General features: G+C 43.7%; 1 protein-coding gene across 5 annotated transcripts in view; it reads left to right on the top strand.

Annotated features, from left to right (window-relative positions):
• LOC106562084 (uncharacterized) overlaps positions 1–17,912 on the top strand; it is a 205,556-nt gene that overhangs the window by 64,614 nt on the left and 123,030 nt on the right. For all 5 annotated transcript variants that reach the window (XM_045689148.2, XM_045689147.2, XM_045689149.2 and 2 more), the window contains exon 5: positions 10,148–10,259. In XM_045689148.2, coding sequence (XP_045545104.2) covers positions 10,148–10,259 — 112 coding nt within the window. The remainder of the gene's footprint in view (positions 1–10,147; positions 10,260–17,912) is intronic.

Genomic DNA, 17,912 nt, shown 5'->3' with positions numbered 1-17,912 from the left:
TGTTACCCTGGAGGTCCACTCCTCTGTGGTGTAGTGAACAGTCACAGTCACGTAGCTTTCTGTTACCCTGGAGGTCCACTCCTCTGTGGTGTAGTGAACAGTCACAGTCACGTAGCTTTCTGTTACCCTGGAGGTCCACTCCTCTGTGGTGTAGTGAGCAGTCACAGTCACGTAGCTTTCTGTTACCCTGGAGGTCCACTCCTCTGTGGTGTAGTGAGCAGTCACAGTCACGTAGCTTTCTGTTACCCTGGAGGTCCACTCCTCTGTGGTGTAGTGAACAGTCACAGTCACGTAGCTTTCTGTTACCCTGGAGGTCCACTCCTCTGTGGTGTAGTGAACAGTCACAGTCACGTAGCTTTCTGTTACCCTGGAGGTCCACTCCTCTGTGGTGTAGTGAACAGTCACAGTCACGTAGCTTTCTGTTACCCTGGAGGTCCACTCCTCTGTGGTGTAGTGAACAGTCACAGTCACGTAGCTTTCTGTTACCCTGGAGGTCCACTCCTCTGTGGTGTAGTGAACAGTCACAGTCACGTAGCTTTCTGTTACCCTGGAGGTCCACTCCTCTGTGGTGTAGTGAACAGTCACAGTCACGTAGCTTTCTGTTACCCTGGAGGTCCACTCCTCTGTGGTGTAGTGAACAGTCACAGTCACGTAGCTTTCTGTTACCCTGGAGGTCCACTCCTCTGTGGTGTAGTGAACAGTCACAGTCACGTAGCTTTCTGTTACCCTGGAGGTCCACTCCTCTGTGGTGTAGTGAGCAGTCACAGTCACGTAGCTTTCTGTTACCCTGGAGGTCCACTCCTCTGTGGTGTAGTGAGCAGTCACAGTCACATAGCTTTCTGTTACCCTGGAGGTCCACTCCTCTGTGGTGTAGTGAGCGGTGGTGTAGTTAGGGCAACAGAGGATGTCTTGGATAATTCGGCGACAATTTTGATATTTTCCTGTTCATAAAGATCTGGCACGATCTTCATACTGAAGGGGATTTCATAGTGTGGCTCAAGCAATTTCACCATATTTTTAAACCCTTTGTTTTCCACAACAGAGTATGGCTTCATGTCTACCGTGATAAACGTCCCAATAGGTTTGGTGATGGCTTCAGCTCAGTCTGATTCTGCAGCAAAGGGCTGCTTAAATGTCATGGTGAGAACACGTGGTGAGAACCCTGACACACCAGGGTGATGACGCTTTATGTGTGGCCATGCTCCATGTATTTCCATGATCATACAGCTTTCTTGTGGCACAACGCCTACACACCGTAATGGTGTTGTCCACCACCCTTCTTCCATCATCATATTTGACAGTGAAAGAGCAGTGACAGCCATGGCCAGCGGAGGAGCTGAAGAACTGGAAAAGCCTCCCGCTTCATTTAAGTCTCATGTATGGGAGCATTTTGGCTTCCAAATCAAATCAAATCAAATGTATTTGTCACATACACATGGTTAGCAGGTGTTAATGCAAGTGTAGCGAAATGCTTGGTCAGAACTAGAAGCACAAGCATTTCGCTTCACTTGCATTAACACCTGCTAACCATGTGTATGTGTATGTGACAAATAAATTTGATTTGATTTGGAAGGCAAAATGCTCCCATACATGAGACTTAAATGAAGCGGGAGGCTTTTCCAGTTCTTCAGCTTCTCCGCTAGCCATGGCTGTCACTGCTCTTTATTCTTAGCTTTTTGTAACGCGAGCATCCAGGATTGATTCGTTGGGATTCAACAGGCCCCGTTCACGTGAACAGTACACACAACTGCTTTTTTAAAATCATCACATCAACCTTCAGGCTTCAGAGTAAAACACAGCACACATCTGTCTTGTCTTTATCTTTTCACTGCAACTCTGCATCAAGATTTAGGGAATTATTACTTTAAACAGTAACAGCGGCAGTAAAACGGTATTTCACACAATGATGGTTAAACTTTGCAATTGATCTGCGGTTCACATGCGTGCCGAACCGTGGGGGGTGATCCATATGGATCACGGATCAACTACGGTCCGTTACACCACTAGTGAAAGCTATGATCCCTTATTGATGTCACCTATTAAATCCACTTCAGTCAGTGTAGTTGAAGGGGAAAAGTCAGGTAAAAGAAGCATTTTTAAGCCTTGAGACAACTGAGACATGGATTGTGTATGTGTGCCATTAAGAGGTGAATGGGAAAGGCAAAATATTAATATCCCTTTGAGCATGGTGTAGTTATTAATTACACTTTGGAATTGTGTATCAATACACCCAGTCACTACAAAGATACAGGCGTCCTTCCTAACTCAGTTTCCGGAGAGGAAAGAAACTGCTCAGAGTCCTGATTTTTAAACAGTTACAAAGTTTAATGTTTGTGATATGAGAAAACTGATGATCGATCAACAACATTGTACTTACTCCACAATACTAACCTAAATGACAGAGTGAAAAGAAGGAAGCCTGTACAGAATAAAAATATTCCAAAACATGCATCCTGTTTGCAACAAGACACTTAAGTAATACTGCAAAAAATGTGGCCAAGAAATTAACTTTTTGTCCAGAATACAAAGCATTATGTTTGGGGCACTGAGTACCACTCTCATATTTTAAAGCATGGTTGTGGCTGCCTCATGTTATGGGTATGCTTGTAATCGTTAAGGACTAGGGAGTTTTTTAGGATTAAAATAAATTAAATAGAGCTAAGCAAAGGCAAAATCCTAGATGAAAACCTTGTTCAGACACTGGGAGATGAATTCACCTTTCAGCAGGACAATAACCTAAAACACAAGGCCAAATCTACACAGAAATTGCTTACCAAGATGACATTGAATGTTCCTGAGTGGCCTAGTTACAGTTTTTACTTATATCGGCTTGAAAATGGCTGTCTAGTAAAGATCAACAATCTACTTGACAGAGCTTGAAGAATTAAAAAAAGAATAATGGGCAAATATTGTATAATCCTGGGGCCTCATTTATCAATATTGCATAAAAACTATTCTAAAATACTACTTACGAACGGAATGGATATTTATCACACAATCCTACAAGCATCATACGCACACCGTTAGGAGATAACCATTGATAAATACCCGTTGTTCTCCGCCTCCGTGCTTGTGCACGACCTTGGCTATTTGCATCTCGAAACACCCCTATTTAACCTTATGTGGTCAAAATCAACCCTTTAAAGCCTGTGGGGAATATACAACGCTGTACCATGAAATGCAACCCAATGAAAGCTATGAAAAAAAAAACATTTCTGAGACTGAAATAGAGGTGCTAGTGTCAGAGGTTGACACTGAGTGAGAGATTGGCTCACTCAAGTGTGGCTTGACCAGTAGAAATGTGAAACATAGCTACAAAGGTAGGACCATTAGGACAATTCAAGTTTCTTTAGCAATGCCAAATATACTTCAAATGAGTAGGCAACACTCACCAATAAGTCATCCATGCGATGGTGTATGGAAATTGTATGTTCCAGTTCGTTTTGCTGATGATTGCATCCAAAACATTGGCTCATCAAGGGATCTGAGATGCCGATTGGCAAGCTCCCGCTGAAAAAAACAGAGGGTGTATAGCACTTTGATGTGCACTGGAATGGCATGTGTTTGCCTTTCTAAAGCAGGTCTTAAATCTTCCCAAAAATCCTATATGATCGGTTTTGGGAAAAGATATCTAATGAGCCAATCCGTACTTTCTGCAAAAAAGTCCCCACCTGTCTCTAAAAATGCTGCGTGTGCCAAATCTTCCAACAGAGCAAGGTCAGCCATCTCTCATTCCATTTCCCATTATCTCAGTCTTTTATAGTATTTCAACAATTGTTTCACTTTCACATTTGCCTCTAATTTAACAAATTACTGTACTTTATATGGAATATTATTGTAACAAATGCAGTGATGTGGTCATATTATATGATAGGCCTATAGCCTGCTAAGATATGTTGCATGCATTCACAATTGAAATACAATGAAATAGAAAAATGATTTCATTATTAATGTCACAATTAGGGTTGGGAAGGGTTGGAAACTTTCCTGGAAATTTCTGAACATTTTCCGGAAATTTTCCATGAGAAGTTAAGCCCCGGAATTTTGCTTAAATTCATCATAAAGTTAGCTTATAACAGTGAACCTTTTTTGTGGGATACACATAAGGCAATTATAGGTCTTGTGGCATATTTTGGTTAAACTATCCCCAATTCAATGGAATTGCAACCCTCTGCATGCACAGTGCACTCTTCCATCACATGTACAGCTGATTCTCAAGATCTTGCACGCTTATGAGATGCTATTGAGCCCACACTACTACACTGTCTGACCCAAGGACTACATGCTTTCTGGTAAGTTTTGATTACAATACTGGGTGAGGTGAATATATTTTATATGAGATACGTGATTTTTTGTTAACTAGTAAATAGTAGCCTACAGCAAAGTGTGTTTAAATAATTTTTAACATGTTAACAATTTCTGCTAGTTAGTTTTTGCTACCATGTGGGTTTTAGCTTGCTTGAGCCTGCTGACTGAGGAGTGTTAATTAACCTGTTTCCATACGTTTCATTTTAAAACATTTATCTTACAAAGGAGTTGTTTAGTCTAACTGCTTAACTATTTATCTGTACATGGAATTGTATTTTTAATTTTTTTTACTCATTTTTTCCTAATCTTTACAGGAAAATGCTACGGACACTATCTGATGTGTAGAGACATTTCACTGCAGCTAATGTAGAAGGAAAAGCTGTGTACATTTGCAAATACTATGCCAAATCATATGTGAAGAATGCAACAAAGATGCAGAATCATCTGGCCAAGTGCATAAAGTTCCCTCAGTGCTCACAACAAGCAACCTCTGACAAAAGTCCCTCTACTTCTATTAGAGGTGAAAATGATGAATCAGACACTTTATCAATAGCAACAGCTCATGGTCCTCCTGGAATCAGAAGTTTTTTTGATTCAATGGAGGAAAGTAGTCAGAGAAATGCTGATGAATGTCTTTCTCAAGCTGTATATGCAACTAGTTCACCTCTGATGCTCACAGGCAATGGGTATTGGAAGAGATTTCTCAATGTTCTTCGCCCAGCATACACCCCTCCACCCAGACATGCTTTATCTACACATTTGCTGGATACAGAGTTCATCAGAGTTCAAGTGAAGGTCAAGCAAATCATAGAGAAAGCAGACTGTATTGCAGTCATCTCTGATGGGTGGTCGAATGTTCGTGGGCAAGGAATAATTAACTACATCATCTCCACCCCTCAACCAGTATTCTACAAGAGCACAGACACAAGGGACAACAGACACACCGGTCTCAACATTGCAGATGAGCTGAAGGCAGTCATCAATGACCTTGGACCACAGAAGGTATTTGCACTGTTGACAGACAATGCTGCGAACATGAAGGCTGCTTGGTCTAAAGTGGAGGAGTCCTACCCTCACCTTACACCCATTGGCTGTGCTGCTCATGCATTGAATCTGCTCCTCAAAGACATTATGGCACTGAAAACAATGGATACACTCTACAAGAGAGCCAAGGAAATGGTTAGGTATGTGAGGGGTCATCAAGTTATAGCAGCAATCTGCCTCACCAAGCAAAGTGAGAAGAACAAGAGCACCACATTGAAGCTGCCCAGTAACACCCGTTGGGGTGGTGTTGTCATCATGTTTGACAGTCTCCGGGAGGGGAAGGAGTCTCTCCAAGAAATGGACATATCACAGTCTGCCGATATGGACATCCCCATCAAGAGGATCCTCCTGGATGATGTATTTTGGGAGAGAGTGGTAAGCAACCTGAAACCTATAGCAGTAGCCATTGCACGGATTGAGGGAGACAATGCCATCCTGTCTGATGTTCAGACTCTGCTTGCAGATGTAAGAGAAGAAAGTCTGATGTTCAAGAGGTGGACATTGAGGAGGTCCAGAGAGAAGACATGGAAGCCTGAGAGGAAGACAACCAAAGCTTTAGTTTCTAGACTATCATTGTACAGATGTATGTTGAAAACGTTTTTGGGAGATGCGATGGATAGTTGGGGTTCATTCAATATTCCCTTTCTTTTGTTGTTCAGTGAAATCATCCCATGTGAAGAGTCAAATAATTTAATTAAAGTTCAATTCGTAACTAAAGTTTTATTTCTATTGGAAGGATTTAAGTATTTGCAATTATGTCAACTTATGATAAGGTAAAAGGTTTATGTTTCTGTCTCCTTATGATATGGTAAATATGTCCAATGCAAAAAACAACATTTAAATGGTATTAATAGTAATTTGCATATATATCTGTTAATTCCCGTTAATTTCCATATATTCCCGTTAATTCCCACGGAAGGTTTCCACCTCCTGAATATTCCCCAAAATGTGCAACCCTAGTCACAATGTAAAAAAAATCACCATGCAGTATATTTTTCCTATTCGCTAGGCTACGCTTGACAAGCAATTCACTTATTCCATCATTTGGCACTGCATACACATAGTCATGTACATTTACGCACACTCAAGCAAACGTTCATATTGATAAATCTCACACTTCACGTGGAAATGATCCAACGTATGGTTTACGTACAGACTTGTGCCTACAAATGATTGATAAATGAGGCCCAAGGTGTGCAAAGCTCTTAGAGACTTACCCAGAAAGACTCACAACTGTAATCGTCGCCAAAGGTGCTTCTACAAAGTATTGACTTGGGTGTGAATACTTATGTAAATGAGATATTTCTGTATTTAATTCTCAATAAATTAGCAAACCTTTCTAAAAATATATTTTCACTTTGTCATTATGGGGTATTGTGTGTAGATGGGTGAGAAACAAATATATTGAATCCATTTTGATTTCAGGCTGTAACACGACATAATGTGGAATAAGTCAAGGGGTATGAATACTTTCTGAAGGCACTGTATTCTTGTCATATTCACCAGTCAGGTCCATTACATTCAAAAGTTACTTGAAGTTCACCCCAAAGCCGTAAACACGGGCACCCTCATAGATATCATCCTAACCAACTTGCCCTCTAAATACACCTCTGCTGTTTTCAACCAAGATCTCAGCGATCACTGCCTCATTGCCTCCATCCATAATGGGTCAGCGGTCAAACGACCTCCACTCATCACTGTCAAACGCTCCCTGAAACACTTCAGCGAGCAAGCCTTTCTAATCGACCTGGCCTGGGTATCCTGGAAGGATATTGACCTCATCCCGTCAGTAGAGGATGCCTGGTTATTTAAAAAAAAATACCTTCCTCTCCATTTTAAATAAGCATGCCCCATTCAAGAAATTTAGAACCAGGAACAGATATAGCCCTTGGTTCTCTCCAGACCTGACTGCCCTTAACCAACACAAAAACATCCTGTGGCGTTCTGCATTAGCATCGAACAGCCCCCGTGATATGCAACTTTTCAGGGAAGTTAGAAACCAATATACACAGGCAGTTAGAAAAGCCAAGGCTAGCTTTTTCAAGCAGAAATGTGCTTCCTGCAACACAAACTCAAAAAAGTTCTGGGACACTGTAAAGTCCATGGAGAATAAGAACACCTCCTCCCAGCTGCCCACTGCACTGAGGATAGGACACTTTGTCACCACCGATAAATTCACTATAATTGAGAATTTCAACAAGCATTTTTCTACGGCTGGCCATGCTTTCCACCCGGCTACCCCTACCGCGGTCAACAGCACTGCACACCCCACAGCTACTCGCCCAAGCCTTCCCCATTTCTCCTTCTCCCAAATCCAGTCAGCTGATGTTCTGAAAGAGCTGCAAAATCTGGACACCTACAAATCAGCCGGGCTAGACAATCTGGAACCTTTCTTTCTAAAATGATCTGCCGAAATTGTTGTAACCCCTATTACTAGCCTGTTAAACCTCTCTTTCGTGTCGTCTGAGATTCCCAAAGATTGGAAAGCAGCTGCGGTCATCCCCCTCTTCAAAGGGGGGGACACTCTTGACCCAAACTGCTACAGACCTATATCTATCCTGCCCTGCCTTTCTAAGGTCTTCGAAAGCCAAGTCAACAAACAGATTACCGACCATTTCGAATCCCACCGCACCTTCTCCGCTATGCAATCTGGTTTCAGAGCTGGTCATGGGTGCACCTCAGCCACGCTCAAGGTCCTAAACGATATCGTAACTGCCATCGATAAGAAACAATACTGTGCTGCTGTATTCATTGACCTGGCCAAGGGTTTCGACTCAATCACCATATCCTCATCGGCAGACTCAGTAGCCTTGGTCTCTCAAATGATTGCCTCGCCTGGTTCTCCAACTACTTCTCTGATAGAGTTCAATGTGTCAAATCGGATGGCCTGTTGTCCGGGCCTCTGGCATTCTCTATGGGGGTGCCACAGGGTTCAATTCTTGGGCCAACTCTTTTCTCTGTATACATCAATGATGTTGCTCTTGCTGCTGGTGAGTCTCTGATCCACCTCTACGCAGACGATACCATTCTGTATACTTCTGGCCCTTCTTTGGACACTGTGTTAACAACCCTCCAGATGAGCTTAAATGCCATACAACTCTCAGTCCGTGGCCTCCAACTGCTCTTAAATACAAGTAAAACTAAATGCATGCTCTTCAACCGATCGCTGCCCGCACCTGCCTGCGTCCAGCATCACTACTCTGGATGGTTCTGACTTAGAATATGTGGACAACTACAAATACCTAGGTGTCTGGTTAGACTGTAAACTCTCCTTCCAGACTCACATCAAACATCTCCAATCCAAAGTTAAATCTAGAATTGGCTTCCTATTTCGCAACAAAGCATCCTTCACTCATGCTGCCAAACGTACCCTCGTTAAACTGACCATCCTACCGATCCTGGACTTCGGCGATGTCATTTACAAAATAGCCTCCAATACCCTACTCAATAAACTGGATGTAGTCTATCACAGTGCCATCTGTTTTGTCACCAAAGCCCCATATACTACCCACCACTGCGACCTGTACGCTCTCGTTGGCTGGCCCTCGCTTCATACTTGTCGCCAAACCCACTGGCTCCAGGTCATCTACAAGACCCTGCTAGGTAAAGTCCCCCCATATCTCAGCTCACTGGTCACCATAGCAGCACCCACCTGTAGCACGCGCTCCAGCAGGTATATCTCTCTTGTCACCCCCAAAGCCAATTCCTCCTTTGGCCATCTCTTCTTCCAGTTCTCTGCTGCCAATGACTGGTACGAACTGCAAAAATCTCTAAAACTGGAAACACTTATCTCCCTCACTAGCTTTAAGCACCAGCTGTCAGAGCAGCTCACAGATCACTGCACCTGTACATAGCTCATCTATAATTTAGCCTAAACAACTACCCCTTCCCCTACTGTATTTATTTATTTATTTATTTTTGCTCCTTTGCACCCCATTATTTATATTTCTACTTTGCACTTTCTTCCACTACAAATCTACCATTCCAGTGTTTTACTTGCTATATTGTATTTACTTTGCCACCATGGCCTTTTTTGCCTTTACCTCCCTCATCTCACCTCATTTGCTCACATTGTATAGAGACCTATTTTTCTACTGTATTATTGACTGTATGTTTGTTTTACTCCATGTGTAACTCTGTGTTGTTGTATGTGTCGAACTGCTTTGCTTTATCTTGGCCAGGTCGCAATTGTAAATGAGAACTTGATCTCAACTTGCCTACCTGGTTAAATAAAGGTGAAATAAAAATAAAAAAAAACAGTGATTGCTAGAGATGGCTAGCTATGCTAGCTATTCTACCTGTCTTTTGTGATGAGTGCTTAAATGCTAACAGTACACCCTGCACATGAAAATGCAGATTTTTAAGGGGTATGCAGTAGGTTGATAATGATATCACTAAAGTATGTTGTCTCAGACATTTCAAACAACATTCCCAGCTAATGAGAAAACAGTCATTTAAGAGAATGAACAAGATTTAACAAGGCAACTCTGGGTCTAATTTGAATGGGCGCCAACGGCAGATTTTGTGGGATTTTTACATCCGTTCCCCAGTATGACCCACGTGGCCACAGTGAATGTCACTCTGTGAGGGACTATAAGATCCCAAAAGATTATGACAATAAATGCTTGTTGATAGTCAGATTTTCTCTGCGCTGTGTAGGTTTATTGCTAGCATATGATATGCTAATTGAGGGTGAAATTGACTGTAGCTATACTCCTGATTCTGATTGCATAAACAACTTTTTACAGATGTACTTTGTTTTCAACTCATTTTCTACTTGTATTTGTATTCACAGTGGAGAAATGGCAGACCATTACAGGGATGTGCAGACACACCTGCCTACCCAGGATGCTATGCTTCAGCATCTCAAAGAGGCCTGTCTATCTCAGCAGGAAGCCCAGGTTAAAGTAAGTATCCTGCACCTCCACTCAGCTCCATTCACTGTTTGAAACAACATCAGAGGAACTGGCCATTACTGCAAGGAGGGGTAGACTACTGACTCCTACTAGTTGTGTATTATGGAGACTGAGTTAATGCCCACTATTCATGCTGTCAGATTGACCGAAGAAAGGCCAATTATATTTTCCACCAAATTTTACATAGATGTACCCCATCTCTCATTGTGTGTGTGTGTGTGTGTGTGTGTGTGTGTGTGTGTGTGTGTGTGTGTGTGTGTGTGTGTGTGTGTCTTCTACTTGACTGCACTGGACCCCTCTCGGAGCACAGTACGTATCCCAGACCTCTCACGCTTGACAAACCAGAGACAAAAAGTGCCAGGGGGTGAACACGTCCACTGGCTGCATTTTGCATGCACCACCTACCAGAGTAGAGTGGTTGGATACCCACACACAAACACACACACACACATCTCTAATGAGTGTTGGCCTGAAACACACACCACCCCTGGGGGAGCCCGGCACTCTGTTATGTTAACTATTCCATGCAATCCCCACTAAAGTAGTGTAAGCAGAAAGTTGAATTATTCACACTGGGGGGGGGGGTAATTAAGAGTGTCTTGTACTTCCTCCATAATTCATTGGCGTTAAAGGCCTGGTGTGTTTTTGTGTGGTAAACAGAGCTGGCACATGATGTGGTGAGAGATGAGGCAACATGACGGTTGTGCCCAGAATGGTCATGTTCTCTCATTTAGCCTGCGGGCAGCTGGGGTGACAGAGGGTGGTGTGGAAGGAGGGGATGGGATGGTGGTTAGGGTTAGTCTGCTTCACCTGGTCTAGTAACTTTACCCCTCCCCCACCTCTGCCCTTACTCCCACTCCCATGGCCATGTCATGAGAGGACCTATGCCATAACTAGGACACCACCTGTATTTAAAATTGATTCAATTTAGATTTTTTTCGGACTGGCCTACACACAATAACCCATAATGTCAAAGTGGAATTATGTTTTTTCGAAATATAAAAACATTTATAAAAAATGTAAATCTGGAATGTCTTGTCAGTAAGTTGTCAACCCCTTTGTTATGGCAAGCATAAATAAGTTCAGGAGTAAAAATGTTGTTAACAAGTCCCATAATAAGTTGCATGGACTGTTCACTAATAGTGTTTAACATGATTTTTGAATGACTACCTCACCTCTGTACTCCACATATAGAAAGTGTTATGTTTGAGGGCAAATCCAATACAACAATTACCACTCTGCATATTTTGTCTGCAGACGATGGCAAGGCTTTAGAGAGGCTATTGATTGTACATACTTACAAACGCTCCCACCCAAACTAAGAGGAGGGCTTTAAAGTGCAAGGCAAATTAGTCACGACTTGTCAATCATTTACACTGAGATGTATGCTGAGGGATTCGCTGCTTCAACTCCAGACTGCTCCGTTTGATGGAAAAGAGAAAAGGCTGATTTCAGAGGAATCTTTATAGATCTGTGTTTTTACTACAACCCCCTCTGTTCAGAGACAAATGGGATTAGCTCAACTAATGGAACTTCTGGATCTGAGCACTATGTCATCAGTCTCTAAGTGGTTATTGGACCAGAATGTGTTGTGGGATTCTTCAACCGTACATCACACATACCAACACGTACACATACCATGTAATATGCTCGGCTGTGGTTAGAACTAGTGAGAAACTGCCCTTTTGGAGAAGCTCAGAGAACTATCAGTAACAGTACATTAATGCACACACACATTTGTACATTTCTCTGTGTAACTGCTTATGTCTACTGGAGAGACAAGCAGAGAGCTGCAGTACGTGGGCGCTCTCAGCGCTCTGATTCCATCTGTCAGGTTCCTGAACCTCCGGCCCACTCCAGCCCACCAGGCCGACCCCTCCCCACACAGCCCACTGCTCTATACAACACAAGACGTCATCCCAGAGCTGTTTAAAAGGTCAGCAGGACTACACTACAGCCAGCCTTGACATTTGATTGGCAGAGGTAAATATCTCAGAGTGGTTGAGATGGGCCGAGTCCTCGTGCACTGCTTCAAAGAGCAATGTGAAGGGGAGATACGCTGGGTTGCTTCCCCTGGGGGAACTCCTATTCACTGGGTCTATACGGCTTTACTGAAGCTGTGTAGACCTTTTGGGTTATTATTAGTCTCTCACTACAGACTACCGTTCATTGTCTCTGACAGCATCCTGTTTTGATATGCAGATATATGCTGGCCGGTCAAATTGTTAGTTATGTTTATGTGGAGTTGGACAACCTTGAGAGGTTTGTGTGTACGTGCGTTTGTGCGTATAGTTAAATGTTTCATCTGGTGTGGGTGTGTATTGTGTTGTGGCCTCAACAAGGACAGGAGGGCACCATGGTGGGTCATCTGGGCCCTGCCGCCTGCCAGTCCCTTGCCCTCCTTTCCGCCTCCGCCTCTCCAGCCCGCTCCCTCTGGCCACCGCCTTGTGTGCAGCGTGCTCTGGCGGCTAAAGGCGCTCGTTAAAGGCCATAACTTATCTCACGTTTGAAGCTAATGGGAGGAATACTGGCCGCAGTGAAAAAGAAATGACATTTCTCCCCCCCTCTCTCCCTGCCCTCCTAACCTGCAGCGTAATATAGCAGCGGTGAGGGTATGCATTACAGATCTGAGGCCTTAGAATTTATCTGTGCTGCACTACGCTGACTGATGCATTTGAAAATAATGTACTGGAGCCAGAGCATAACAGGGACCCCGTAACTAATGGAGAGCTCTCGCCCCGTGGCCGCCACTGTATATCATTCAGCTGTACTACCTCATCAAGCCCCGGCCCTGCACACAGTCCTCTGCAGACAGGCAGACAGACAGACAGGCAGACAGACAGGCAGGCAGGCAGGCAAGGCTCCCAGACCAGCAGCTCACTGGCTACAGCAGCAGAGGACCTGCAATATATCCCCTCCCTCTCCGTCCTTCCTTCTTTCTCTCTTTTTAATTCTCATTCTCTCTCATGATGCCCTCTTACTAATTAATACATAAGCCTACCTTCATAATGTTCTGTCGTTGCTCTCTGTGAACGAGGAACCGTAATAACTGTTCAGATTGATGCACCAAAGTCTACTCCTCTGAAGACCATCATTGTGTTTCCTTCATAATAACTGAGATGTTTTGAGGCCTAGTTACTGAGTCATTTTCATTTGACCAATCGGATATCAGAGCATAAGACATACTGTATCTGCGGCATTAAAACAAGTTTAACATTTTTGGCACCTGCATTAGTTCAGTGAAATGTAACCTTTTATTTAATTAGGCAAGTCAGTTAAGAACAAATTCTTATTTACAATGACGGCCTACTGGGGAACAGCGGGTTAACTGCCTTGTTCAGGGGCAGAACGACAGATTGTTACCTTGTCAGCTCAGGGATTCGAGCCAGCAACCTTTCGGTTACTGGCCCAACGCTCTAACCACTAGGCTACCTGCTATTATAGTATTTTTAAATAAAAAAGTAAAGTAGAACAAAAACACACGAAAAATATAAATAAGAAGATCACGAGAAAGTAAGTAAGCTATATACAGAGTCAGTTCCAGGGTTAATTCCAATACCATATTTACAATGTGCAGGGATACTGGAGTGGTAGGTTTAGATATGTGTAGGGGTAAGGTGACTAGGCAACAGGATATATGTACAATGTACAGTGGGTTGTTCTCTATAATGGTTGAATATTGAAAAACATTTGAAAGATTGGTGGAGTGGGCCAGATCAGAGTAGATAAACAGAAATATCACTTTTCAAGCATAATATAACTGCTTGATCATTTATCTTTTAGGCCTCCTATTTCCTCTCACTTGTTTCACCTTCCTTTTCACTGCTCATTTTTATTTAATGGTGTTTATGTTTAATAGCTGTATCAGACAGCAGCCGCTCACTGCCCTTTTCCAGCCAAATCAAGGTAAAGAAAGAGGGAAAGGCCAAATGAATTCCATCCAGCGAGAGGTCAGAGAGACAGACAGAGAGTGCATAGCAATTGTTACGTTCGTGTGGAGAGACGGACCAAGGCGCAGTGTGCTCTGAGTTCCACATCTTTATTTTTGTGAAACTTACAAAACAAAGGAAACAAACAACGAACCGTAACATAAGAGGTGCAGCATGCACTAACTCAAAATAAGATCCCACAAAACACAGTAGGGAAATGGCTGCCTAAATATGATCCCCAATCAGAGACAACGATAAACAGCTGCCTCTGATTGGGAACCATACCAGGCCAACATAGAAACAGAACAAGCTAGATAACCCACCCTAGTCACACCCCGACCTAACCAACATAGAGAATGAAAGGCTCTCTATGGTCAGGGCGTGACAGCAATGCCTTTTCCCCAGTAGGCAGTGGGAGATACGATGCTAATAAGATCATAAGAGGAGAGGCCGGACCCCCGGGACGACCATAAAGAGTTTCAGTATATATCTTTTAAAGAAAACGCGCTGAAAGAATTATGATGTCTGCTTTGAAATGCATTAATAATCGGGAGTGGACTGTTTTGTTCTAGGATATGAAATAGGATTGAAATTCCCTAGTCTTGGGGAGGGCAGGCGTGGGCGAGAGGGGGGTGGTGGTGGGGAGTTGAGGCCTTAGAGAGATTTAAAGGAAAGGCAGAGGGTGGAATGAGAAGTGTGTTGGTGTGAATGAGGTTGAGGAGGCCTCTTCCTTCCTGCTCTCCTTCCATCTGCTTTCCGTCCAGGTGTACAAGGCAGGGGGAAGAGAAGACAGGAAGAGGCTCTCATTATTTCTGGTTTTCGTTTTCTCTTAATGGAATGCTCTGGATGGTGGTGGGTGTTTGAACCCTCTGCATGTCTCCCATGTTCCTCCCTCCGTGATAACACCTGTTCTCTAACAAAGATGCCTCTGACTCACTCTCAGGAGGAGAGGAGGAATATGAGGAATATTTGAACAGTTAACAGTTATCTAAGAGCATGATGAAAAAGACTTGAAAGCTTTGTCTTTCTCTCCCCTTCTATCCTAATTGGAAATTCATTGAATACCTAATGAAATGAAAACGGAAGGATGTGTGCCGTTTTTCTCCCTTTCTTATATAATACATCAGAACATTTTGGTGTTGTTGAGTTTATAATACAGTAGAATCCTTATTATTAAAGTGTAATATAATTATAATACTTTGTAATTGGAGAATGCATTGCGGTGTATAATGAAGTGCAGTCTCAAGCAGATTTTCTGCCCCTTTTGATGTATGAAGGTCAGACGTCAACATTCCAGCTGCCTAATCTCTCTGTATAAACATATAGGCAATGGCTCTGGGCTGTTTCCATACTGAAGACCTGGCCCACTGTCTACCACAGGGGAAATACCTGTTTGTCATCACAAATACATAATTCACTTCAATTCATTTTTGTAACTCGGCTGTAATCTTGGTATGGTATTACTAATTAGATTATCCTTATTGGATTGTTTATTTGGTTTCGGTCCTAATCAATGCATTTTTATTCACTTTCATTCCATTTTGGCACATCGTCAAGTGTTATGATCCAGATATCTGTAGGACTAGTACTTTATATGGAGACAGATGGCCCGAGGTCCCTATAGTTGGTTGGATTGACTGAGTGATTGATGTAAATAATAGATTGGCTCATCCATCCTCCAGTAGTTGTGAGGATCCAGGGAGAGAGCTCCAGGGCTTGGCCATGTGTCCATGTCACTGAGAGGCAGGCAGGCAGGACGCCCGGACAGACTGGGATTTCATTGTGACTGAGCATGTGCGGCTGGCTGGTGGTTTCAGTGTTGTGACAGGCTAAGGCATGCGGGTGGCCAGCCCAGGGGAAGCGGTCGATCAGGTCGGTCAGACCTGTTTTCTGACTGACTTCCTCTGTGAGGGGAGATGGGCCGTGTGAGGTGGCACTGACCAGGACAGAGAAGGTGACCCTGGGGTGTGAGTATAGGTACTGTAGGCAGAGCAGCAGGTCAGAACTGAGCCACTGACCAGTCAGTCCACCTAGAGGGAGATGGAGCCTTTAGTAAGCCCATCATCACTCTGTGTTTGACTCTGTCTGGACACAGGCCTGGTTCTGTTTCAACCCCACACTGAAACCTCTTCAGCAGCAGCCCAATGGTTGAACTTCAGTTAGTATGGCTCTAAAGCACTCTTCACTGGGCTGGCAACCTGGCACTCTCACTAAGCAAACAGTAGATGGGCTCTACCCTTCCCTGCCTGAATAGTCCTCTCTCATGGCAGTGTGATCCAGCCAGCCAGGTCCACCTAAAGCGCTGTAATGGCTGTATGTGAAAAGGGTTTGCTGGGAATGGTTTTAAACGGTGGAGAGCTCTGAAGAGGCCGACGGTCGGACAGATATCACCTAACAGCCTGCCGTTAAAAGGTTGACTGTGCTGCGCTGGAATGGAGGTGTCCTATAGTCGGCCCAATTTCAGCTAATCCACCACGCCTGATTGTTTGCTGAAGTGCACATTTGGGGTGGACATTCATTAGCCCTCCACTGGAGGTTTATACCATGATTTCCTTTATTTTGGTCTTTTCAACAGTTTTCTTTTTTTTTTTTACATGGGCTATCATAATTTCCCCAAGCTACTGAATCTCATCTACTCTGGCTTAATTTAGACCGTCCTCCCAACATCAGAGTGCATATCCTATTTTTTGGGGACGCTTACAAATAACATGGAGCATCTCAATGTGAAAGCATTATCCAAATTGCAATTGGTAAATGTTGCGCTAGATTTATTTTGGTACCCCATCTGCAACAGCCTCAGTACCCAGACACAGTCTCTGCCCCCCCTCCCCCCCGGTCTGTGCTTTGATGTGGGTTATCAGTGAGCCCCATCGCCCCCGTCCCCCGCCACCCTCCCAGCCCCTCCGTGTCAGCACCTTTTGATGTAGCCTATGCGCACTTCCAAATATCATTTTTAATAAGGAGTCATTATCATTTAGATTTCTTGCTGAATGAGAAGAGTGACCTCTGGTATTTATCTGGTGGGGGGGGGGTGCTGTGGTGGTGGCAGGCAGACAGATATGGCTCATTGACATTAAGCCAAAATGCTTACTATGTGCATTCTGGGAAGATTGGGTGGAAGCCACTTATATGGGGAGCTGTATACGGTGGCAGTCATTCACATCTCTTTTCTGTCAGGTAATCAGAATGTCTTCTCTAGCAGTTCCCAGAGCAAGTCAGTTTGGGTCCAAGCACTCTAGTCTGCATACTAGTAGTTCAATAAATCAGTAGTTATTTAGAACATACTGTAGATGTAGCTTGTTGGAGATGCGTGTGTGTACGTATGTGTGTAGTGGTGGGGAGACTTATTATAAAGCTCACCTACCCTGAATAAAGGCATTACAGAGTAGGTTGGGGACGGGCCTTGGTTGTGTTGGGATGTGTAAGGCAGGGAGGGTAGCAGCTGCACCCTCACACACAAGGCTCCTCTAATTTGGCAGAGCTCACCATGGACTCCCTCCACCTCGTTGAAGGAGAGTCTCAAGAACTAATATCATCCTATTTTTATCAGGCAGTGAGTGAGCGGAGAGAAGTCCCAGGGCCCTGACAGGACAAAGAGCCTCTCCACATGCCTCCCTCTTTAATATCTTTCTGTGGACCAGGTCGCAATTAGCATGTTAATGAAGGGATCTGAAACCTCTAAAGATCAAGACAATAGGAGTCCTTTCTGGGCGCC

This window comes from Salmo salar, chromosome 11, assembly GCF_965601325.2.
Source record: "Salmo salar chromosome 11, fSalSal1, whole genome shotgun sequence".
NCBI lineage: Eukaryota > Metazoa > Chordata > Actinopteri > Salmoniformes > Salmonidae > Salmo > Salmo salar.
This window is presented reverse-complemented; position numbering and strand designations above follow the sequence as displayed.